Source organism: Paralichthys olivaceus, chromosome 18 (assembly GCF_024713975.1).
Source record: "Paralichthys olivaceus isolate ysfri-2021 chromosome 18, ASM2471397v2, whole genome shotgun sequence".
NCBI classification, from domain to species: domain Eukaryota; kingdom Metazoa; phylum Chordata; class Actinopteri; order Pleuronectiformes; family Paralichthyidae; genus Paralichthys; species Paralichthys olivaceus.
The window spans coordinates 19,630,394-19,656,187 of NC_091110.1; the positions used below are offsets into that span (position 1 = coordinate 19,630,394).

Sequence of the window (25,794 nt, forward strand, 5' to 3'; positions counted from 1 at the left end):
GAGGAGGAGCTGAGAGGAGGAAATCTGAAAGAAGAGCAGACACATCTTCAACAGCAGGAGTAACGAACCCCAGGAATGGGCGATCGAGAGAGACAGTGAACTAAAAGCAGAGGAGAGAGAGAGAGAGAGAGGGAGGTGATCACTGGTGTTGAGGATCAGAGAAACAGCTGCTTCTCACAGTTTGACCCTTGAATCTCTGAGTTCATGCTCGTATGGCGGCGAACAATGCTGCGGACCTGGTTTAATCAAGTGTGTGTGAATATCAGAGTGTTAAGTGAGTGTGTGTGTGGAGACCCCCCAGGTACTCTCGTTTCGCTGCCCAGCCTCAGAGCCTCTCTCCTGGGCCGTTCGTGGCTACGCCTCCTCCTCCTCCTCCTCCCCTGCGGCTCATGACGTCTTCCACCTCAAAGATTAAAGCTTCGCGCTCGTGTTTTGTTGTTCTCAGGTCAGTCGGCTGCCATCTGCACGACGCTCGGACATAAAACTGATAATTAAATTCCCATCCTGCTTCTCTGAAAGAAAGCAAATCGGCGTTTTCGGGAAAACCCAACGTGACGTCGTCCATCGGTTCGTGAGCTGCACGCCCACCTACACCTGCCGCCTGCACCCATTGGACGCTACCAGCTGTCAGTCACACTGTGGTGTCCACACATCAGCTGTGTTGAAGAAGACTTGAAACTAGAGACTGAGACATAAACTCCTGAGGACAAAGTTTACTGACGTTATAAAGTGAGAGGTAGAGTTCCATAGAAACTACCAGTGGAGTCGCCCCCTGCTGCTCATTACACAGAAGACAGGTTACAGGTCTGTTTTTAATGACGCTCTATAGTCTCTTTATTTCTCTCTCTCTCTCTCTGAGTGCAGGTTAACATTCCTCTTTCCTTTGTGTTAACACTTTCTAAACATTGAAAGGTCAGTCATGGCCACTGCTGTGTGTGTGTGTGTGTGTGTGTGTGTGTGTGTGTGTGTGTGTGTGTGTGTGTCTTTGTGTGTATTGTCCAGTCTATCTCATGCTGCGACAGTGGGACTCCGTCACTGACTCAGTGACATTTCCTCGGCACTAAAAGCTAATGGATAAATACAGGTGTTCTCCTTCAAACACCAACCACTCTGTTGCTGGAGGAGGAGCAGAACGTGTGTGTGTGTGTGTGTGTGTGTGTGTGTGTGTGTGTGTGTGTGTCTCTGGAGGATGACAGAGTGCCTATGTGATGATAGCGTTGTTGTGAAATAACTCTTTATGTTACACTGATCCTCTCATGTGAATGACAACAGTGTGTGAGAAGTGTACTTGTGTACAGAGTACTTGTGTACAGAGTACTTGTGTACAGAGTACTTGTGTATAGAGTACTTGTGTACAGTGTACTTGTGTACAGAGTACTTGTGTACAGAGTACTTGTGTACAGAGTACTTGTGTATAGAGTACTTGTGTACAGGGGAAATTTAAGAGAACGTCGCCTCAAGTCAGCAAAATGTTCGTATCCCTTTTCTTTGCTCTTCGCTATCGTTCATCTATCAGAGAGAGGTGTCGTTCAGAAGCTTGAAGCGCATGAATAAAGCACGTTGTTTCATCACTTTTGTCAAAACCAGCCTCATCAGGAGCATTCACAAGTCTGCTGGTCTGTAATTGTGCAAAAACCAAAGATAATTTGGTGGAAGGGAGAAATAGGCGAAGGCCGTGAGCATCAAATGAAACCACGAGAAGAGCTGCTGTCAGGAGCTTTTGGGGACAGAAACACAGGGTCACAGAAGAGGTTGACACACCCTGTTTCACACGAGGGAGACAGTTCGGACTCCGAGTTCAGAATATGTGAAGATGACACATGTGGCATTTAAGAACAGACGGATCCGAGCAGAGGTTCGGGTTCAGAGGACTCCTCTGGAGGATTCAACACATTCCCTGACTCTCCCGTGATGTTCCAGGATTTCCAGGAGCAGCAGGAGTCATCTTACCGCCTGTTTCAGTCCTGCTGCGCAGCACACAGATCAAATTCAATGACCCTTTAACCTCGCTCTATCTCCCTCTCCCTCTCTCTCTCTCTCTGTTCCCTCCCCCCCTCCATCCTTCCTCGTCCCCTGAGGTCACCGGTCCATCACTCCCACCACCTCCCCTGCCTGCGGTACTGCTGTGGTAACACAACACTGACTGGTGCCCGTTTCCATGGCAACTGTTCCCCTGAGAAACCCCCAGCATCCTCAGCAATCACGACTCACGGACAGACACACACACACACACAGCATTTTAGAAGGCCATTTCTAGTAAAAGAAGATTCACCTTTCTTCCCATCAGCAGGTCTAACTATAGACAGAGAGAGAGAGAGAGAGAGAGAGAGAGAGAGAGATGGAGAGAGGAGAGACACTGGGGAATATACGGAGCTGGAGGCAGATGAGCTGTTTTCGGACATGACCTCCGGGTAAAATCCAGAGAATCGTCTCCGGAGTTTCTCCAGAGTTTGTGTTTCACAGCTGAACAACACGGCAGCAGGTTTTTCTGCACAGACTCATCAAATCCTCCTCGTGTTTCAGGTGAGAGTCGGAGCAGCCGGGGGCTCAGGTGTGTTTTTATACTTTTATTCTATGGAGAAACAAGTGTTTCCACGGTCCCAGTGACCAGGATCACCAATATCTAACCAGGTCAGTCCGCAAAATATGAAAAATCTCCCAAGTTAGGTTTAAAAATAAACACGCGCAAAGTAAATACATGGATCGAGATGTGGTCGGGTGAAATGTGTGAAGCTTTCACTCGGGAGGCCACAGTTCAAGTCCCCTTTAGACTGTTTGATGATGTTTAATCATTTTGATGAGCTCATGGAAACCGATCACGATGTTTTTAAAGAACACTACCACGACTGATCGGCGCGGTCGGGGAGAAGAGGGAGGTACTTACGGGAGCTGACGGTGTCCACATACTGGGGGAGGTACGGCGCCCACAGGTCGATGGTGTCCTTGCGTCCTGATTGGCCAATCCTCCTCAACTCAGCCAATAGGAGCGCTTGTGCTGCTTCTCGTACCTAAGACCACACAGAGGGCGGAGTCATGACGGAGCAGAGGTTTATAGAGACGTCACGAAGAAGTCGTGTTCTCAATTATCCATGAATTTCACATCAACAAAAATGTCATAGGTTCATTCTGGGCCAATTAAATTGAATATTTACTTTGAATATTTATATTTTGAAACACTGGAGATAAACTTCTATATCAAATATAATTATTGATATAAACAAACAGCTGAAACACTCGAGCGTCTGTGTTACCTCCAGACAGCGGTCCTGCCATCTCCGCGCCAACATCTCCAGCAGAGGAGGTCTGAACTTGTCCAGGCCGAGGAGGTCAGGGAGCATCACACAGTGCATGGCTGCCAGCTGACTCCACCCTGAGCACGCACATATAAACACACACACACACACACACACAGTGTCAGAAAAGACTGCAGGAATGGTCGCAGGATAAATAACACATGAAGCTTCTCTCAAACACGAACCTCACTGCTGTCACATGTTGTCACTGACGTGCTGAGACTTTAGATTCACCAGCTGCTGTTCTGTCTCTGCTTTAAAAAGTCAAAACTAACAGTCGTCAACGATATCAACCCTCTGGGTCAGACTCTAAACAAAGATGGACGACGTGTCAGCTTACGAAAGTGAAGCCAAAGTGTTCTGATCGCCCCCTTGTGTCTGACTGCAGTATGGGTTAGCAGATGAGACAAAACAAAAAATCTAAATAGACGTTAAATAAATATTTGTCAAAGATGGTTTTAGGTAATTTCAGGTCGTTCTGATGTTTGTTCAAGTGTTTCTGGTCATTTCTGGTTTTAATTAGATAATTAATTAGTTATCTGATGACATACAAACGAGCTGAGACTGACTCGTGATTGGTTGAGCACATGTACGAGCTCTGACTCCGTATCACTTCCCCAGTGCTAATGGCGCCACCCTCACCCGGGATCTTTTAGCTTCATTATCGTCCAGCGAGAGGAAGTGGAGACGGGTCCTCCATCTTTATTTACAGTCCACGTGGACACAAGTGATAAACCACCTGGTATCATGGAGGAGGGACGGCTGAAACATTTATTTATCCTCCTGCTGCAGATGTGAGACCGATTCCCAGAGAAAGCAAATGAGAGCGTTTCCCTTCAGCCATAAACTAATAACAAATAAATCATTACTGTGTCTGTCTGTCCCATTAAATCTGTAAGAGAATAAAACGCTTCCATGTGACAACAGTGGGATTCTCACAACCTCACACACACACACACACACTGACTTTACCGTACTTCTACAATCCTCACAGAAAGAAAACAAGTCACACTAACAACAGTTAAACACATGATGGGAATATTATAATTCACAGTCTTGGTTAGAACAAAGTTGTTCGATGCTAACCAGAGCCCGCTGGTGTTTCACAGGTACAGACACACGGCCTCATAACGATACCTCGGCATCATGAATTCAAATGTGTTTTACGAAACTGTGAGGACGACTCTACTGGAAACAAGAGAAAACCTTGTGGGTTTTCAGTGGAATTAACAGTAGCTTGCTTCAGGTACCTGACTCTTATTCTCGTAACTAACATTCAAAATGTCTTGGTATCGCTTCAACAGGGGCTCAGATCCCGCTGCACCAGTCTGAGCCACAAGTAACGGCATATATTTACATTTTACACCAAAACACCAGAGAAATAAACAGCAGCTTCGACACGTCTGTGACAGAAAAATGGACTGAAACATTCTTTTGTCGATGCTCAACATAAACCAGGCACCTTCTTCGCATATATTGGTGAAATATATGGTTTCCAGGGAGGACGCATGTTCGTGAAATGTACTCGTGTGATGGACACAGTGATTTTTAAGCAGGAAAGAAATTCTAAACAAATTTCTTTACCAGACTCCAGGTAAACTTACCTCCGCCATTGACATATACAGTACAGAGGAAACTCACACCGTTAGGAGTATCACACACACACACACTGCATTCAGGAAAACTGTGCAGAGGTTGACAGATTTATTGTGATGAATATTTTGATAATCAGACAAAGATCAGTCAACCTCTAGTTTCAAACTGTGCATCACTGTCTTGCAGAAACCTCAAATGATTGTGAAGCGTTTGATTAAACGGATTAATTCGAAACTGTAAATATAAAATCCTGAGAGCAACACATCTGGAAATCTGTCATCCCCTCGTGATAAACCTGATTCTAACCCTGTTCAACACAACTACTGCTGCTGCTTCAGCTGCACTAATATAATAATACTAGTACTACATCTACTTCTACTGGTATTACATTTCTATTTCACTTGTAATTTAAGTATTAATATTAAACCAGATAAACCAACCAACACAATGCTACAGAACAGCTGTTCATCAGGATTCAACAAATAAACCAGATATCAGATGGATCCACTTTGTGATATTAATAATAATAATGAAGGGTTTTCTGCAGGGCAGTGTTTTAGGAATAAACATGTTGAATAAACTTGTTTTAAATTCACTTTTACTAAAATGTTCCCACAGGTACAGAGACGGAACCAGCCTCTGTGTGCATGCTTGCCATTTTCTGTCATAAAACCAAATAAAAATGATTTTGGCTCGCTCAGAAAACTAAAGGTTGTGAACTTCAAGCAGGCATTTGATTTCCCTACGAACCGGAGGTGAGGAGATCGTTCACGAGCCTCCGCGGTTAAAGTCAGCACGCTGCTGAAAATCTGTTTAATAGCTGCTTAAAAAGAATATGAGTGGAATAAAAAAGAAAATAAGTCAAATCTAAATCATGATTGTTGCACTTCAGTTGATTTACATTAAAAGTTAAACTTTTTTTTGTTTTGTTTAGTTTTTAACTTTTTAATTTACAGGCCTGGAAAGTTGGATGTGCTGCAGGTGAAAACAGAGGAACGACTGATCGTCAACAAGGGAACTTTTGATTCATCGCTCGTCAATGTTCTTGTTTTTTTGTTTGGATTTGTTCCATTTCAATTGTTTCGTGGCGACAGATTCCCTCGTTCCATCAGGTGGAAAATAGCAAACATGCAAACAGTGAGCGTCAAGACACTGAGACATCAGGACGCACAGACAGACAGAGACAGAGAGACAAAGAGCAGGACACTGAGGTCAATACACTCTCAAATGCATCAGTTCCAAATATTAGTGCACTTCTTTGCAGATGACATCACGCTGCGCTCCAGAGCGTTTTTAATTACATTCTTTCAACAGCCTCTTTTTCTGTGGAGCGTCATAAGCGTGATTATTACTAATTGAAATGGGAGGACTGCTGCTTCGTTACGATTTCAATAATTTGCTATCATTTGTAAACGTATCCGTGTTTGAATATTTATCGGATTAAGAAAGAATGAAGACCGGTTTCTGTGTCAAGTGGGGTTTTGACAGATTTTTGCAGCCAGAACGATGAATCTCTGTAACCGACGTGGCTGAGAGTGGACTGAACTCTGCGATGGCAGACAGATAAACAGAGAGACAGCGCTGTCGACCAAAACAAGGACAAAGACGCTGCTAAAACTGGAGCTAGACACCTGAGATGAAAACCTAACACTGGCTGCAGGGAGAAACAAGACTGATGCAAGAGAAGAGAGATGAGGTGACGAGACCCGAGGAGAGAAAAGGGGGAGGAAGAACTGGGAAGATGAATAACTGATGGAACGAAGAGAGAGGGGAGGTGAAGAATTGTGATGACATAAAGAGAGAGTGAAGTCTGGAGAAGGAAGAGGAAATAGGAATGGACAATGAAAAATAAAAAATATATGCTGGAAGTAGAGAAGAAACAGAAAGACAGAAGAAAGGATTCTAGGAAGCGAAGGAAAATAAGTGACAGAGGAAAAAAGAGAATGGCTGCCAGACGTTCCCTAAGTGGTGCCCGTCAGTTCAGTCTGTACCTTCGTTGACTGAGGGGATGTTATGAGAGGCAGGGCTGGAGCTGGGGGGACGAGGGGCCCCATGGGGAGAGCCCCCAGGGGCCCCCGGACCCCCAGGAGGGGCGGCAGCAGCGCCGGTGTTGGCTGCGGCAGCTACAGCAGCTTGTAAAGGAAGAGGAGAAATAGTCAAGAAGGAAAGAACAGGTTAGGAAGAGTGTAAATACAAAACCGAGAAAATGAGCGAGCAGGAAACAGGAAGGAAGAAAATGTGCTCAAAACAAAATAAGAGCCGAAAAAACACGAAAGAAAAGAAAACATGAAACAAAAAGTGAAATCAATGATGAAAATATCCGCTTTGATTTAATAAAAGCATCAAGCACACGTCTACGAAGGTCAGACTGACACCACACATGAAGTGTAATGTAATAGTGTTCTCTTATTAATTAATCAAAAAGTCTCCTTGTCATCTAATAAACCCTTTTACTTTAACACATTTGTAGAAAACATGTAAAATGATAATAGCAGTAGCTGCTAATGTGAAGATTTGAATAAGGAGATCTCTTCAACCAAAGCAAAAACAAACCTGATGAAGCAAAAACTAAAAACACAAAAACATCTGGTAAAATAAAAAGTACGGCAATAGGAAGAAATAACACAAAAAGGGGAAATTAACCAGAAGATGCAGATAAAGGCGACGTATGAAGTTTAAAAAGTTAATAAAAGGCACAGATGAAAATTAAACAGTGAAACAAAGGCAATTAAAAAGTCCCAGCAACCACTTGAGACGAGAAATCATCTGTTAGTTCAGGGATGAAAAGATCAAATACATCAGAACAAAGCCGAACTGAACTCCTGGACCGAGACACAAAGGTTTCACACTCCGGCACTGAAACCTCATCGTCATGTTTTCAATAAGAATTCTCAAATATCAGCAGGATGAATTATATTTCTAGTTATTCTTATAATTTCTTTACATGCAGTCGTAAAAAGACATTAAACTTGATTTAATTCTTTATGTTGCAGCCGGAAACCTGAAACCTTTACGTCGTGGAGATCAAACGATGTCACTCACTTCTCATGACGAGTGTTTGACTCGCTCGCTTCTGAAAACATGATTTTATATTTTTTAATCACAGCAACAGACGGTGAACGAACCTTCACCGACGACGCGACAGGTAACATTTACACACACTGTTCAGCTGCCGCACAGAAAACATGGGACACAGACAACAGACAACAGGACGGACAGACGTGCACAGACACAGAGAGAGAGAGAGAGAGAGAGAGCGGGGGGGTGTGTGTGGGAGGTTTTCTTTATCCAGCGAAGGGGCAGCAGACTGAAGCCATGCAGTGAACGACAGAGTAGAAATCGAGTGAAACAGAGAGAAGAGGAAGAATCAGAGGATGAGTGCGGTCGTCTGCTCGAGCGAAGGAGAAAAAAAACATTTCAGATGAAAATGTGTTTATTAGGAAATTAGACTGAATTTCAGTGGGTTCAGTTTTATATGTTCGACTTCAGCTCGTGGACAGTTTGTCACGACGCTGTCCTTTGGTCCTCTTGGTGTAAATATCATAGAATTATATGAAACTTTAGAATTTATATCCAGAACGTACGTAAACGTAATGTAAATGTAAAATGTACTCCAGTAAATACTCGTTAGTTCTGTGGAACCGTGACAAATATAAGAGGCTTTAAAAAGTCATCTGTTGACTCAACGTTTTAAAAATCCTGACGTTTCAAAGAGCAAAGACATTTTTTCAGAAGAAGAATTTCTCTTTTAACTTTAAATTTACTGTTTTATTTCTCTGGCTAAGATCGAGCATGAAGCAGCTCCTCGGTCCAACGCTTTTAACTGTGGGTAAAAAAAAAAATCATGTGAAACAAATACTCAGATAACTTAACTGTGATCAAATGTAAAACATCGTTTTAGAATCATCTGGTCTCTTCACTCATCTCTAAACACAGTAGATCAGAACGGCCTCCTCATTTATTTCCATGTGAAAAGAAACAGTGAGCAGGATTAACACACACACACACACACACACACACACACACACACACACACACACACACACACACACTTGAAGTAGCTGGCTGAGCAGAGGTCACGGCCGAGCGTTCCCTCTGAATGGCGGTGAATAGGCGTGTGGCATGAATAAGTCCACGCGCTTGTCACGCTTGGACTCCATTAAGGCGTGACAATAGCACTGAGCTCCAGCCCCCCCACACCCCCCCCACACCCAAACACCTGAGGGTGCCACCCATGGCACATGTATGTTTGTAGGTATTGAGCTCGTCATATGATGTGTGTGTGTGTGTGTGTGTGTGTGTGTGTGTGTGTGTGTGTGTGTGTGTGTGTGTGTCTGTGTGTGGGCAGATGGTGACTGCAGTGACTCTCTCCGCAGTGAAAGACCAAACTTCCTTTAATCACTTTACTGAGTGAAATTCTTTCTCTCTCTTTCTTCAAACTCTGTCTCATCCTCTTCTCTCTTCCTCTGATCTTCAAGATCGACCCTTGACCTCCAGACTAAAGCAAACATCCACATTTAAGAAGCCGAGAAACAAACAAAACACTCAAACTGATTCATCGACGATCAAAATAGTTGGAGATAAATTAGAATCTGATTCATGATCGATTAACTGTTGCAGCCTGACGACGCGATGTCAGGACGACACTTTGGACAGAGGAGCATCAATCAGTGGACGGAGTCTCTCCGAATCACATTTCCCTCAACCGCCATGAGACTCGGAGTCAAAAACCATTTCCCCAGTATGAAAATGTAAATGTGCTTTTTCCTGATTTAACAAACGTAATATTCCGTCAGTCTCTCGTGAATCAAACTTATTTAGAGACGTGAGCAGGAGCAGCGGTCGTGAGTTGAGCCGACAGAAGAGTTCTTTAAAGAGCAGCAGCTTCCTGATATTTGGCTTTTCTCCTGTAACTCTCTGTGGGTTTTATTGCCAGTGGGCTGCATTATCAAAACCCCTCCCCCTCCCTCCTCCCCACAGGGCCCTGGGGGTGTGCGAAGCGAGCGCCCCTCCTTTTGTAGTTACCTTGTTTGATCTGGGCCTGTAGCGCCGGGCAGGAGGGCTGGGGGGGGACGGCCGGCGTCCTGCGAGGAGACTCCGGGGTTCCTCCTGGTCTGGGAGGCCTGCAGGAGGATCACAAAGAGGAGGCATGAAATATTAAGGAGTGAGGAGAAAGGAGGACACACACACAGGAAACACAAAGAAACACACTGCGAGGTACACACGGAAAACCAGGACTTCTCCCAAACAGCATTTTCTTATTTCACTTTCCTGAAACTAACATATTGAATTTCTGTGTGTGTGTGTGTGTGTGTGTGTGTGTGTGTGTGTGTGTGTGTGTCTTCGTTGTCAGGCTCCAGCCTATTGAATTTTGGGTGGAGGACACAGTCCGGAGTCTGAACAGACCGGAGGCGTCTAAACTTTCAGAGACACACAAACACTTCCAATACAACAATCGATGCAGTGATCGATGACGGTTGCCTGGCAACACATCACTACCGGGGAGGTCGACGGTTCCTGGTTAAAAAAAAAAAAAAAAATTTTGAATTCCAAAATTCTACAGCAGGAACATTTTTGAAAAGTGATGAGGAGGAAGGTCACATGGTGACATCACCGCACCGATGGTTTTATCAACGACGAAGGACGAATGGGGGGGGGGGGGGTATTTAAATACCAAAACAAAATGTGTTTAAAACTTGTAATGATTCCTAAAGACTCTTTTATTCTGTCTTTACGTACTTGAAGACATAAGTCACTTCAACAGTTTTGTGTGTGTGTGTGTATATATATCATATACACACACACACACACACACACACACACAGTGACAGATGTAGAATTAAATAAATTTACACAAATAGAAATTAAGTCCTGGAATGTACTGAGCATCACAAACACACAATAAATGCTTTTGTTTTGATGTTATGATGTAATCACAGCTGAGATCCATTCAGAAAAACAGAGCACCTGCATGTACACCCCCCCCCCCCAACCACACACACACCTGCTCTCAGCCTTTCACTGTAACACACACAAAGAAACATAATAAAGACACACACACACACACACACACACACACACACACTTCTGTTTCACTTCTCGGTCGTCACGCTGCTCGAGCCCGAATGATAAATTCTAAATACCATTTTTTAATTTCAGAATTTTAAATTAAATTCAGTATCAGACTTTGTCAGAGTGACAGAATTCCGTCGATGCCGCTCACCGAGTTATCTGCTTCTTCCATCTGCATGTGTGACGTGTGCGACGGCTGGAAAACTGGGTTATTATCTAAATCAGATCTCAACTAATCCACGTTAGTCAAACTTCACTCAATTCAAATCCAGAAGAAAATCTTACTTTGAAATTTTTGCGCTTAAAATGTACTTAAGGTGCGATTGGAAATTCTGAGGTAAAATGGCGAAAACCAGCAAAACATTTTTTTTTTCTATTTACTCGATAAACTGTGGAGCGCTGACAGCTGCGGTGTGTGATTATTGGGAAGTGAAAATTAATCCATATGGACTCGTATAGATTATAAGTGTCCTCGTCTCCGATAGTTAATCCAGAACTCTTCACCTTCACTCGAAGGAAACGCCGCAGGGAGAGTAAATACAAACTGTTATTCTACGGAGGAGGAAGAAGAAGAGACGATAAGTTTTAGATTCACGCTGAATTTAAACGAACACTCGAATCACTGTTCACGCATGAGAACGTCGTGGTTGTTTTTGCAGACGTGAGCCGTCGGTCGGAGTCGTGGAGGTTTTTGTTGTTGTGGTTTCTGTGAGATGAAGCTTCTTCCACCGTCATAAATGTGAGAGAGGGAACATGAAAACGCCAAAAAAACCCAAACACCTTCAAATATTGACCGTCGCTGGTTTGCAGTGCTGAGGTGGAGACGAGCAGAGAGCAGATCTGTGTGTTTGACTTTAATAGAAGCGTCTTCAGCTTCCGCCTGCTCTGATGTGGACACGACGCACAGGAGGAGTTCTTTGTTTGTAAGAAAGTAAAAAGACGTTTGAAAACTTGCTTTGTCTGTTCTCCTCTTTGTTCCCGATGTTTTCAGCCGACCACGTTTTAATCACAGCGCTTCATTCTCTTCATCCTCCCTGGATGTAAATCACTGACACGGAGGAGACGCTGGTGGCTTCAGTGTCTGAACTCAGGAAACGTCACCGACACGGTTCACAGCGATCTGAACAGGTCACCTGACGACGTTTTTAGAACCCAGAGGTTACCATATGTGGACGAGCAGGGGGTGGAGCCTGACAGAGTTCAAGGACACTGCATGCCCCCACCTGCACCTGTCACCTGCACCCACTGGACGGTACTAGCTGTCAGTCACACTGTATCCACGCCCCTAATGCATAAAGTTTCAGTACAGCTCCTCTGTCACTCATAAAACCCGCCCCCTTTCAGAAGAATGGCTGTGATTGGTTCGTTTTCACGACTAAGACACGGATCTTATTTATAACTCATCTAAAACAAGACCCCGATGATGAACCGACCCCGAGAGACATTTACTCTGAAGGTGTAAAGTGATTGAGAACAATGAGGTGACGTGTGCAGAGGCCAAAACTACAGACGACGTTCTAGAAACTTTGGTTTTTATGTTTGTTTAAAAAAGACGATGAGCGAGGAGGAGAGGAGGAAACATCCCTCCCTCTCTGAGCCGCAGGGTTCTTCTGTGCAGCGCTGATGAAATGATGTGTTGGTGTTACAGCAGCAGGACCTCCACCTCTGTGTTAAATCTTTCACAGCACAATGAGAGCTCAGACGGACTAAACAATCAGAGTGTGTGTGTGTGTGTGTGTGTGTGTGTGTGTGTGTGTGTGTGTGTGTGTGTGTGTGTGTGTGTGTGCACTCCAGCATGTTTGGTTTTCAGTTGGAAACACTGATGATGGGTCAGGGTTGTGTTTTTCTGTGAATTCAGATCTTCTGGAGAGAACAACATGTGGAACACGTGTGATCGGACTCAGAAACCGGTTTCTGTTTCTGTTCTCATGCATTATGAACTGGTTTCACTCATTGTTCACTAGTTTTAAGATGGAGTCCACGTCGACACGTCTCCACTTCCTCCCGCTCTCTTTATCTCATCAAATAACTGATTCAAGCCAAACTGAGCAGAAACATGAACAAACATCAGTGAGATAAAAACCTCGTGTAAAGACGGAAACATCTGTGACAAACATTTATTTAACGTCTGCTTTAAATCGTTTTTCAGTTGGTCCATGTCCCATCTGCTAACATGGAGAACAGGTTGTGTGTGTGTGTGTGTGTGTGTGTTACCTGGCCGGTGCTTTCTTCATGTGCTCGCCGACGAAGGTGGCGTTGGTCATGCTCATCAGCGTGTTGGCCAGAGAAATGACGGACAGGAGGTGCTGCGTGGTGACGGCCCTCGACACGCCGTACGTCCCCTTCCCCACGATGTCGGACAGAGTCAGCTTACGACCTGTCGCCAAGGACAACTGATACAGCAAGGACTCCTGGGAAAAAAAAGGCAGACCAAGATGTCAATGATACGTTTGATACAGTCCATACTTTTTAACTCAGGTCGTCTGATTTGTATATTTTAGTTGGAGGTACCTTGAAGGTCGGCAGCATGAGGGACATGTGGCCTCCTCTGGAGATCAGGCCGAAGGAGATGGGGCAGTGCGGTCTGAGCATGCCCAGTCGCTCCAGACAGATGCCGTCCAGATGTTCGTTCAGGCCCCAGGCATGAAGGCAGGACATGAAGAGTTTGGCCGTGTCCATGGTCAGGTTGTACTCCAGCAGACTCAGAGACTTGGACTTCTCCTCGCGCCGCCTCATCTCCTCCTCCTCCTCTTCGTCTTCGTCCAGCAGGTGCTCCTTTATGGTCTCCTTCATCGTCTCCTTCACCTGAGATAACGAGATAATAAGAAACTCCAGTTAAGACAAATGTCTCAGGTTGATAATCGTCCTCATCCGGTTTGAAACCTGTGGATTTCTTTGCCGACCTGTTTGAAGATCTTGTTGGCGAGGAAGGACCCCCCTTTGTCGGCTCCGGCCTGACTCTTCTGCAGCGTCTCCGGAGACACCAGCGTGGGGTTGGGTCTCTGTGCTTCCTCCGTCAGCAGCTGGATGATCACCGCCTCCACGTCGAAGAACAGCACGTGCATGTCAGGGTCCGTCAGGTTGGTCTTCATGGCCTGGACCACCAGGGCATTGTGGGAGTATTTCGGCAGGTTGCCCTGAACGAGGGAGAGAGAGAAACAGTGATGAATGTTTAAAAAGTGCGTCGCACAGTTTTCTTTGCTCCGGGAGAAGAAGGAAAAACTTCAAGATCGATGAATCCAGAAATAAATTCATCTGCAAATATTCATCAGTTCCAATCCTTGAAAATATTTCAGTGTCAGAAAACATCAACAAAGAAAATCCAGCATCGTTACTCCTGATAAATGAGAGACACACACACAGACACACACAGACACACACACACACAGCTGTATTTACCACCAATACTAATGCACCGCTCAATTTTAATTGTATTAGCAGAGACGTGTGTGCGGAGCTGTTTGTTTACATGTTAATGACCTGATGACTGTAATCAGACGACTGTGATGCTGTTAGAGTCCGACTCTGACAGAGGAGGAGGAGGAGGAGGAGGAGACGATTAGGAATGAAGTGAGGAAATAAAAGAGAAAAAAAAAAGACGAGAGGAAAGTGAAAGAATCTTTATTTGCTGTCGTCTCACAGCGTCTGCAGAACGTTTGTATGTCCTGTTGTGCTGACTCGTTTCTCCTCACTGTTGAATTAGCTTTAGCTTCTCTCCTTCACACAGGATGAACTTTTTAATCCGACCAATTCAGAGACAGATGAGATTAAAAAGAGTTTAATCGTTAACAGCTTCACAGAATATTCATCATATCAACGGATCGATTGCTTTGATCCTGTTACGTCCACTGACGACACTGAACTCTAACGTGAGACACACTCCACGTTTGTTTCTGCTCATTAAACACTGTTTTAATCCTTTTGTGTCAATAAAGCTCTTTGAATTGAACTGGATGTGTGTATGGTGTGTGTGTGTGTGTGTGTGTGTGTGTGTGTGTGTGTGTGTGTGTGTGGTTTTGGTGGATCAACACTGCCATCCAAAGGGAAACATGCACATTACATCCACACATACACAATGATGAACACACACAGGTCCTTTGATGGCTTGTTGTGACTGAGTGGATATTAAATGTTCTCTGAGGCGAACACACACACACACGCACACGCACGCACGCACACACGCACACACGCACACACACACACACACACACGCACGCACAGTTTTGATGTTAATAAAAAAAAATAGTTTTTTGACAAAATAAAAATCTACTTATTAAAAAGCAACAAATATTTAAATTTCTTTAGTGAACAAAGAAGTAAAAGGAATAGATTTTAGTCACAGTCTTGTTTTATGTTGATTCTATTTTTGAAGAACTGACATGTCAAAGACACACACACACACACACACACACACACACACACACACACACACACACACACACACACACACACACACACACACACACACGTGTCCTATAGCTCCTGGGCAGTGGGTCTAAAGGTCATTGTCCTGCAGGGTGCTTCTGGCATACAACACTGTAAACTTGTGCACACACACACAGAAAGACACACAAACACAAATACACACACACACACGGAGACGCACACAAATAAATACATACATGTAGAAAAATCTCACTGCATCAACATCTAAATCCAAGTTTTGAGACTGAAATCTTTCAAGAGAAAGAAGCTGGTGGATCTGATTTTATGATCAACACCAAGAACTAATTAACATTTTCATAACGATCTCAAACGATAGTTTCTATCTGAGCAAACTCGTTTCATTGATTTATATCCTGAAGTTGATTCAATCGCTGAAAAATAATCAATTAATTATCGGAATTACAGTCAAGTAATTTTCTATTGATCAGCCAATAGTTTAACATTCAGCAAAACTAGAACTACACACTCAGAGTCTCACACACACACACACACACACACAAACATCAGCTGTTCTCACACACAAACACACACACACAATGACTTACAGCTGGCTGGGTGTAATGCTCAGGTTGATAGTCTGACATTTCATGGTCATTATCTGTCATTACTCCCAGCGGGGGAGCAAACACACACACAGACACACACAGACACACACAGAGACACACAGAGACACACACACACACACACACACACACACACACACACACACACACACACACACACACACACACACACACACACACACACACACACACACACACACACAGACACACACAGACACACACACACAGGGGATAGTGGTGGTTTGACCCATAATTTGAGTGGATATGAGAGAGAAACGACACTGAGGCGGAGAAACAAGAACAGCGGTGATGTATTTCTGATGAAACGGGGGAGAAGAGATTGCAGCTGTTGTGTGTGTGTGTGTGTGTGTGTGTGTGTGTGTGTGTGTGTGTGTGTTGGCCTTTTCAGAAAAAGAGCTGTGATTATGGGCTGTTATGGCAGAAAAAGCCCGGGGGACACCTACAGTAAATCTAAAACACGGGGGGGCAGAGACACAACACAAAGGTTATTCTGGAGGAAGGAAAGAGGAAGAAAAAAAAACAAAACAACACAACGAACAGAGACGCGGAGATAAATGGATTCAGAGTGAAACTGTAAAAGTCAAACTGTACCAGCTGAACTGAACTCTGTTCAAAAACTAAATTATTCACGGTGTTTGTTTTCTGTGCAGGGAGGCGCAGGTGGGCCGGGTTTACTCCGTCACTACACATCACATCATCTCCGTCAGAGGCCGAGAAAAGAGGCTACACACAAAATACTGTTCTGACTTCACAAGCTGCCGAAAGACACTGAACAGACGTGTTCCTCAGAGGTTCTGGAGGTTCTGTATGCGTGTTAACGAGGATTCTAACACGTGACGGACATGAAACTGGAAGAACTCAAACATCTCAGGATGAAGAACAGGAGCCGCAGAGTCATTTACAAATATGGGTTCAAGAGCGTTAAAGCTTCAAGTCCGGTGGTTCCGAGAGTCGACATTCAGAGAAAACGTGGTCTGAGGAATGAGCTTTCGAATGCGCCCGAGGTGCGTTCACACCTGGAGCTCTCGGAGGTGAACGCCAGGTGCGAACGGGGCGTCACGTCCTGCAGCAGTGACTTGCATCTCTTTAAATCTGAGCTGCTCTCTGGAAAAGTCAAGCGCAGAGAAAAGAAACGCTGCAGTTTCTGACATTTAAGATAGTTCATGCTTCCCTGGGAGACACCAGCGGTCGGTTTATCACACACACACACACACACACACACACACACACACACACACACACACACACACACACACACACACACACACACACACACACACACACACACAGTATTGTTGACCTTTGGTTTGTCTCAAGCAGCGTTTTAATTGGACTGTGACTCCGGCCAGCTTTCTGACCAACATGACCTCTGTGTGTGTGTGTGTGTGTGTGTGTCTCTCAGGACTCTGTGCGTGTGTACCTTGTCGGCGTTGTCTGCAGCCAGCAGGTTGGTGGCGAGCGTCTGCAGTTTGTGCTGGGCCATGTTCTTCAGCGCCGCCAGACTGCGGCGAGTCATCGCCTGCTTCAGGTTCACCGCCGAGTGGCTCAGAGCGTCCACGGTGGCCGGAGCCAGCTCGTCACAGGCGTTCAGGATCTCCACCGCCGTGATGCCCATCACACAACGGTCCAAGGCTCCTGAAGACACAAGCTGTCGTGATCATGTGTCCCAGCAAGACACCTCGACAACTACTGCACACGTCACTTGAAGATCGTTTTGGAAAAAGATTTCAGTAGGACGCTAATATCTACAAACGAATATGATGAAATCTGCACAATAATCCTAAAGTATCTGTATTTAGAAAGTTTGTTCTTCAACTGATGAGATCAGGTCTGGACATTAAAACCTGACGTTTGTGTATTTTACAGTAAATTGTGACATTGAAGAGATAATAAATAACGTCAGACATAAACAATACAAACACAAGAAAATGTACAAAATAGAAATAATATATAAACAGTGATTGTTTTAAATATACCAGAACGTCCTTCATCACTTTGGTTCACCTCTAACATTAGTGTTGCCCTGATTCCAGAGGAGGATTCTGGGACATTCAGTCGTTCTTGTCTTGTTTCTGTGGAATGTGTCCACGAGTGGAAGCAGACACACTTTATCTCAGCCTCCATCTCTCTGTGCTTCTCGTCTCACTCTCTCTTTATCCCCGTGTCTATCAATCTTTCTCGTCCCCGCTCCCTCCTTCTATTTATATCAATCTGGCGAACCCTCTCTCCCTCCACGCTGCGTCTCATCATCTATTATCTCTGGAATATGATTCAGGTCACAGACAAAGTCTCCTCGCTCTCTCGCTGCAACAATTCTTCAGAGAAAAGCCACAGAAGGGTTTAGAGAGACATCATTAGCTGCAGACAGAGCTGACATCAGTATTGGCTCTGGTATTGAGTGAGAGGAGAAGTGGCACCATTATACCTGTGTGTGTGTGTGTGTGTGTGTGTGTGTGTGTGTGTGTGTGTGTGTGTGTGTGTGTGTGTGTGTGTGTGTGTGTGTGTGTGTGTGTGAGCCTATTACATGTTTAACGCCTGACTTCACACACACCTTCCTTAATTTCACACTTAGTCACCCTGCAATCTCCCAGCACTCTGGTCGCACACACACACACACAGTCTTTTTTCCACTGGCTAGTCATCATTCAACTTAATGTTACCTCGATGCTGCTACATGTCGACTGCTGATTACTGTGTTGGTTTAAACTAAACAGAGGGTAGGGGGCGCCGAGGAGCAAAGAATATCTCACCGCAGTCGAGACGAGACGATCGATGTGAATCTGTGTTAAAATAAAAACCTCTGAAGGCTCGTTTGTGTTCACGTCTTCTGAAAAACGAGGAAGAAATGTCAACAATTCCAGAACTTTTAGAGGAGGGACTTTAGCTGCGTCTCCATTGAGGACGAGGACGACATGCGTCTCTTCATCCCAGAGAATTGAGGAGGACGAAAACAGGTGGATCCTTCTCGGCCCAAACTATCCCAGGATTCATTGCGCTTCAGTGACTAACAAGGCTTCAACCAAACAGCTAATCACATGCCATCAGCCATCACATGAAAACAGAGCGTGATTAAACCATGTTGTTGTCACAAACTTGACTCTGCAGTGCCCTCTAGTGGATTTATTGCTGAACAACCATGGCGACGTAAAGGACTCATGGAAGAATGTTGGCAGCGACAGTTGAAATGCTGGATTTTGTCAGTTCACAACCGTTTCTCACCTGTATCCATCTGCCAGACGTAGACGGAGCCGTCGGAGCAGCCCACCACCAGGTAGTCGTCCGCCGGGCGCCACTTGATGACCTGTATGGGGAACAGGTGTCGCGACGCCAGCATGATGCACTTCCTCTCCCTGAGGCTCAGCAGGCCGACGGAGTGGTCGCTGGCCACCGAGCAGACGCAGTGCTGCACACGATTCTGCAGAGGAAACGCAGCGCGTTAGAAAACAGCTCGTGTCACGAGTCAGTCTGTCTCACGTCACGTCGTCTTTATTTACAGTCTATGTCGGAGTTCTACTCCCACAACACGACACACACTCTGCGGGTGTTTGTGTGTTCCACATTTGACCTCGACACCGTGACAAAGGTATTTCTACTGCAACAACATCAACCCTGTAACATTTCAACCTAATGTCAGCAACAAAACACTGTTTTCAGTTCATTCAACAAACAACACAAAGAAAAACATGAGGATGAAAGAAACTGTAGAGGAAGAGAGACGACATTTCCCTCGTGAAAAAGAAAACACGTCCCGGATTCAAACAGTGATGTCAGGCGTCTTACGCTGCAGTTTTCAGGCGGGATGATGAGCTGCGTGATTTCTCCCCCGTGGACACAGAAGATGTGTTTCATCTCCCCGGTGAAAATGTCCCAGACGATGACGGAGAAGTCCACGCCTCCGGAAACCAGGGAGCGCTGGTCATATCGGGGTGAGATCTGGTACGGATACAGGACGCACGTCACCTTGTTCCTGTGACCTCGCAGCGTGCGATGGGGCGGCCAGCCTGAGGGACGGACGGACAGAATGAGACACTGAGGATATTCTTTCAGAGAAATCAGCTTGATTTGTGACAACAACTAAAATCTAATCAGTGCATCGTTGAGTCCGATACGAGTAAAACTACCGGCTCGTTGTGCAGAAATCAGATGGTCACTGCTGTTTCTGATCTGGGGTTACCTCTGCGGAGCATGTGCTCCCCCTGCAACAGCTGAACGATAGCGGTCTGAGTGGCGGGAACCAGGATGATGCTGCCGTCTTCTCTGCCACACACCATTCGGCCCTGAGAGGGGATGTACACGCTGGCCGTCACCTGGGGAGAAAAACACCAAACACTGAACCTGTAGTGTCGCTACAAGGGAAAGAACTGTAATAAAATGTGGGACATGTCTTTTCTCCAGTAATGAATCTATGAAATCCCGAGTTTACCTTGATGGGCTCTTCTCTGCCGGGCAGGACACTGAGCTGGTCGATGATCCCAGCGGACACAGGGGTCAACTTATCAAACGCCTCCTGGAGACTGACGGTGGACGACACCTGCAGCTCTGCAGCGAGAAGAAGACAGAGACAAGTGTTAAAGGACGACTTTCATAAAATAAAAAAAGATAAAATAAGAATTCCTATCAGCGTCATGACAAACATTGGTCACTAGATGTCCCACTTTTACCGCAGGGAGTGAGTTTCTCATCGAACCTCATTCAAACTAAAGGTCATAAGATATTAACATTATTGTTTTAAAGTTTTTCTCTTGTTAGGTTGAATTGATTTTGGAATATGGTGAATTTATATATTTATCACCTGTATTTTATTTATACAACTTTCAGTCTCACGTTTGTTTTTGAACCATTAAGCTTTCAGACCTAATAAGAAAAGTGATTTGAAAGTTGCTTATTGTGGGACTTGTGATGTCACGGCGTCCTTACCAGCGGCGGTGGACAGCGGCTGCAGAGGCGAGGTGTCCGGGACGCTCCACAGGGACAGTCTGCCGGCCGAGTCCCCCTGGATCAGCAGCTTGTGGAAGGGCTCCCGCCGGCCGAAGAAGAACCGAGTCACGGGAGGACAGATTAAGAGCTGCAGGACGACAAATACAGACGTCAAGCACTGAAACCCTGAGGACACACCCACAGAGATCTCTCGTTTTAAAATCAGGAGATGGGAAGAAAACTACTTTGGACGCTTTTGATGCCGTATCTGTTTTTTTCACGTCTCAGGTCCATGTGAAGCTGAAATGTTTGGTTTTGTTCTCTGGTCGTTTTTGATTTAAAATCCACAAACAACAGCTCACAGCAAACTGCAGGAAAACCAGACCAAACACCTCGGACTCCCCTGGACCTCCGTCTCCTCCGCAGCCTGAGAAACACGTGACTTTCATCTGATGTCAAACACTGACGTCAACGCGACAGGGAACAGACAGGATGTGAGTCGCGGGACTGACGTTTGCCACCAGTGGCTAATTCATTATTTTAATGCTTCACTTAAATCTGCGAATCCTCAAAGTTCCAACGGCTTCCTTATCGTGACGTCATCAGTCACATGACTCTCACCATGTTTGTCCCTTCAGGTGTCTTCTACACCGGCTGCCATCGTCCTCTAACAGGTGAGTTTCCCTCGGCCGGGTTCAGCGGCGCTGAGGTGAAACGTCCGTCCACTGAAGGAAATCATGGACTAAATCAAGAGCCATAGACGGTTGCGTCAAATCTATCGCTCTGGATAAATGAGGGCCTGATGGGAAACTCACCGGGGGCGTCACTGTGACACGTGAGGTCAGTTTTGTCAATCACCAAAACCTGAGGCTGATTTTATTCGTTTTCTCTTGATACTCACGAGACGCGACGTGTCAGAATGTCGAACATGCTGCGTTTTTATAAAACGTGTGATTTCCATTTCAACATTTAAAAAGTAAAACATGATCAGTCCAGAGGTCACTGAGAAGTGATGGAGGCGATGGGAGGAGGCTGTTGAGTTCTATCAACTGTGAATGGAAATGTCACATGTCAGAAGACGTGCTAACTAACTGCTGATGAAAGAATAGCACCACCCGCCTGGAATACTAACAAGGAAGAAACAAACACAAAAAAAAACCTCACACAGAAACACCATGTCCTCTTTCCCTTTCTGTTTCCAAAACTACGGCTCACGCACATCGGAACATCTCGATATAATAAAAGAATAAACATGTAAAATGTGAAGATAATGTAAAATGTCACTCCTCGCTGTGTTTCTGTCATTCATCCTCTCAGGGACTGAGCGGGTCATTGTCGTGGTTAAAAAGCAGCTCGGGGACGTTCATGCATCTTCATCAGTATGAAGGCAGATGAGGAGGGTGATGGTGCTTTTGGAGGAGGAGCTTTGTTTTAGTGGGAAGAGAGCATGAGGCCAGGTGAACCAGAATGAGTTCAGTCCGTCAGTCAGGCAGGAAGGAAGGAAAACACGGAGTGGAGCAAACCTAACAGACACTTCGCTGTCGTCAACTCAGAGGCTCACACTCCCATTCCAGCTCTTTAAGTTTCCTTCAGACTCCTCCTCAAACATCTGGAGAACAACGGAACAACCTGTGATCGGTTCTGTGTTTGGAGAGAGTGGACCTCCACCATATCTCGTCATGTTAAAGATTCTGGATCTGCTCCAAATCCTCTCCTTCACAAAATATATTATTTAATGTGCAAACACTGAATCTCAGCTCGAGTTCTTCTGCCTCCAGCAGTTTGGACTAATTCACTTGTGCAGTGTTTGATGTTCCACAGTGCAGAGTGAGTACGAGCCTCTGAGCGGACGCCAGTGTCTCACTTCTGTTCTCACGGTTTGCTCCTCTCGTCTATTTGTCACTTTCTGGCTGAGCTGCAAAGTCACAGTTCGGATCAAACCGACCGGTTGTTGTGTAAAGAATTAACTGACCGGTGTCAGTGAATCCACCACTAATTCAATTCACTTTGTCTTCTGGGTTAAATAGTTGTAAATATCTCGTCAGTAAAAAACACATTCAAACGGTGGATCAGACATTTTATGAAGAATAAACATGTAGTTGGTTGGAACATGTGAAACCAGTGACGGTGGAAACGAGTTTTGTTTTGGTCTTTTCCTCCAGACACAAATTTATTTAGAATTGATTATTTAGATTTTGAAAAGATCTTATTTTAACTAAAGGATAAAATCTTAATTCTGTTTCGCAGCTCAGCCGTGAAGGTGAAGACTTTCTTCTTCCAGTTTTTTTTTTCAGTATGCATTTTCTAGGGCTTACTGGCGCCTCTATAGGCTGGTGATGGTATAGCGGCTCTGGGGTGTAGAGCTCCAAGTCGCACCCGCTGGCCGGGAGGCACATCACCTCCACCTCCTCCTCCTCCTCCTCCTCACCTCCTTCTGCTTCCTTCTGAGAGGAGCGAGGAGGTTGGGGGAGGATAATAAAAGGAACAAAAATAAAGAAAAAGGCACAGATGACAAAGTAATACCTACAAGACAATAAATTATAAATACACACAGAACAAGACACCGAGGAACCAAAATTATAAATAGACACAAAACATCAGGGGTCAGGTTCACACACATGGATTAAACCCAAACCTTCGACCTCGGATTCAAGAATAGAAACCTACAGATTAGTTTTAGTCAGTAGAAGCTCTAAAGATCTGAAGGTTGGAGATTTTATTTTTAGAATTAAATAAAAACTGACATTGAAAGAATGGCCAGGTCTCAAATAACAGATATATCCAATCCTAACAGACAGAGATGGGGGAGATGACGATGATTTTAAAATCACGTCTTTGTTGAAACATCATAAGTGAAACCAGCTCTAATGTCGACCGACAGCTTCTCCGACACGTGAGCTTTAAATCGTCACCAGGTTTGAACCCATGTGTGCGAAGTGAGTCCTGATCGTAACGAATCAGACAAAACACAAATCCACAGCCGACACAGAATCTACCGACATCTACCTGAACATAACGTTCACAGCCATCGTTCACCGCAGAGAATCCTGTTTTGTGTGTTTTTACATCTGCCTGTAAATTACCATACGGTGTTAATAGAGAGTACACAGTGAACTTTTCTACAGCTGCTACAAGTGTGCGACTCTGATCCCATGTTTTCAAAGATGTCAGAATTATGTGACTTCACCAGACAACAGTTCATAAGCTCCTGCTTCTCTGTCTTTACCTGGAAATATATTATTTTTTAAAGAGCAGATTAGACTGAAAACATGCAGCGAATAAATGAATATATGTGTGTTGTTGTTGTTGTTGTTGTTGTTGTGAGTTTAACTATTGTTGTTACTGTTGTACAAAAAATTCCAAAAGTTTTGTTTGTAACATTTCTGCTTGACATTGCAATGTCGTACAAAACCATTGGCACATTGTTCCTTTTTCTAGTTTCAGTATCAACTCACACTGCGATGACAGTTTCAGTTTCCCAGCTCTGTGAAGACGAACACTGACCTGCTTGTCTGAGCGGCTGGCGATGCTGTAGACCAGAGGAGGGATGGAGCCTTCTTTGGTTTTACCAACATCACTGCGGAAGTGTTCGCTCGCAGGCAGACAACTGGGGAAACACACAAACACAGAAAGTTCAGGGCATAAATCCACGAAAGCCTAAAACCTCTGCCTGAACAGATCTGTGACTTTATGTGGACGACTTCAGAGGATACCGAGCGGTGACATGAGGCCCAGAGGAGACCGTTTCAGAGCGTGTACCTGGCGGGCAGCTTGTAGATGTAGCTGCAGCCGTCCTCGGTCCAGATGATGACTTTGTCTGCAGCGATGAATTCTCCTCCGGTCCAGGCCTGGTCGGTGTCACTGGGCACGGAGCAGAGCAGCGAGTAGTCACCTGCATCAAACACCTGAGACAAACACGTATGTAGGAATGAAACGCTGAGCTGAGGTCGGGTCAGGTCGTACGTCGCACTATTCTCTTACCCTCCAGTACTTGGAGCAGACGACCAGCAGGCTGCTCTGCGTGAAGGTGCAGAAGGAAATACTCTGACAGCCCTGACAGTAGATGGGTTTAGATTCTTCTTCAAACACGGGGTCCAGGTCCTGAACACACAAACACACAAGGTATAGACTCTGAGCTGATACACACATCAAGACTGTGTGTTGAAGGAAGAACTGAGAGATCGGCTTTATTTACACAGGTCCAAAAACATTTGTGTACTCTCATAGAAAACCTTCTCCTCTCATTCACACAGGTCCAAAAACAAAGAAAGAAAGAAAGAAAGAAAGACAGATCAATGAGGATGACGAAGAGGAAGATGAAGGTGTTTTATTGTGTTTGTGTTGAATAACGGGAGGACTGAGGAGACAACTACTTCCTGTGTTTACTGGTGAACTCGGCATTTTTCAGAAAGGTCATTAGCAGATTTTCCCAGCAGACGTCTGAATCGAGGCTGATTGCTTGATTATAACAAACGGCGGTGTACCTGCATCCTGCTGACCTCAGCTGTGATGATCCAGACCTTCAGAATCCCAGTGACTGACACCGCCACCACTGTGTCCTCTACAGAGACAGAGACATTAACGTCAGAGTCGTATAACTGAACACACGTCTGCCCAGCAGCAGGTAACAGCTCCACGCCTCCGCCCGTGTCTCTCACCTTGTGTGCGGTGAGATCGGATGATGCTCATGGAGCTGATCCAGTCAGGGGAGATCTTCGACACCAGCGAGTACAGGACCTCCAGGCTGGTGGCATCCACCACAAGGATTTCTGGGTAATGGCCGTTGCAGAGCAGACGTCCCTCCCTTTGAGTGCCGATGGTGAACTGATAGAACTGGAGAACCGAGGAGGACGAGGAGGGAGACACAAAAAGATGAGGGATGACAA

At 45.1% G+C, this 25,794-nt stretch overlaps 1 protein-coding gene across 12 annotated transcripts in view; it reads right to left on the reverse strand.

Moving 5' to 3' along the window:
• Nucleotides 1–25,794, reverse strand: part of LOC109646109 (WD repeat-containing protein 7) — a 59,896-nt gene that overhangs the window by 32,138 nt on the left and 1,964 nt on the right. For 3 of the 12 annotated variants that reach the window (XM_069513677.1, XM_069513678.1, XM_069513679.1), the window contains exons 5-23: nucleotides 25,567–25,741; nucleotides 25,393–25,469; nucleotides 24,890–25,009; nucleotides 24,668–24,813; nucleotides 24,413–24,515; nucleotides 23,224–23,352; nucleotides 20,909–21,056; nucleotides 20,415–20,530; nucleotides 20,166–20,298; nucleotides 19,772–19,992; nucleotides 19,211–19,406; nucleotides 17,412–17,626; nucleotides 13,865–14,098; nucleotides 13,473–13,766; nucleotides 13,176–13,372; nucleotides 9,915–10,012; nucleotides 6,881–7,021; nucleotides 3,252–3,370; nucleotides 2,885–3,008 (exon numbers count right to left, since the gene is read on the reverse strand). In XM_069513677.1, coding sequence (XP_069369778.1) covers nucleotides 2,885–3,008; nucleotides 3,252–3,370; nucleotides 6,881–7,021; nucleotides 9,915–10,012; nucleotides 13,176–13,372; nucleotides 13,473–13,766; nucleotides 13,865–14,098; nucleotides 17,412–17,626; nucleotides 19,211–19,406; nucleotides 19,772–19,992; nucleotides 20,166–20,298; nucleotides 20,415–20,530; nucleotides 20,909–21,056; nucleotides 23,224–23,352; nucleotides 24,413–24,515; nucleotides 24,668–24,813; nucleotides 24,890–25,009; nucleotides 25,393–25,469; nucleotides 25,567–25,741 — 2,986 coding nt within the window. The remainder of the gene's footprint in view (nucleotides 1–2,884; nucleotides 3,009–3,251; nucleotides 3,371–6,880; nucleotides 7,022–9,914; nucleotides 10,013–13,175; nucleotides 13,373–13,472; nucleotides 13,767–13,864; nucleotides 14,099–17,411; nucleotides 17,627–19,210; nucleotides 19,407–19,771; nucleotides 19,993–20,165; nucleotides 20,299–20,414; nucleotides 20,531–20,908; nucleotides 21,057–23,223; nucleotides 23,353–24,412; nucleotides 24,516–24,667; nucleotides 24,814–24,889; nucleotides 25,010–25,392; nucleotides 25,470–25,566; nucleotides 25,742–25,794) is intronic. The other 9 variants (XM_069513682.1, XM_069513683.1, XM_069513684.1 and 6 more) reach the window with 5 other exon arrangements.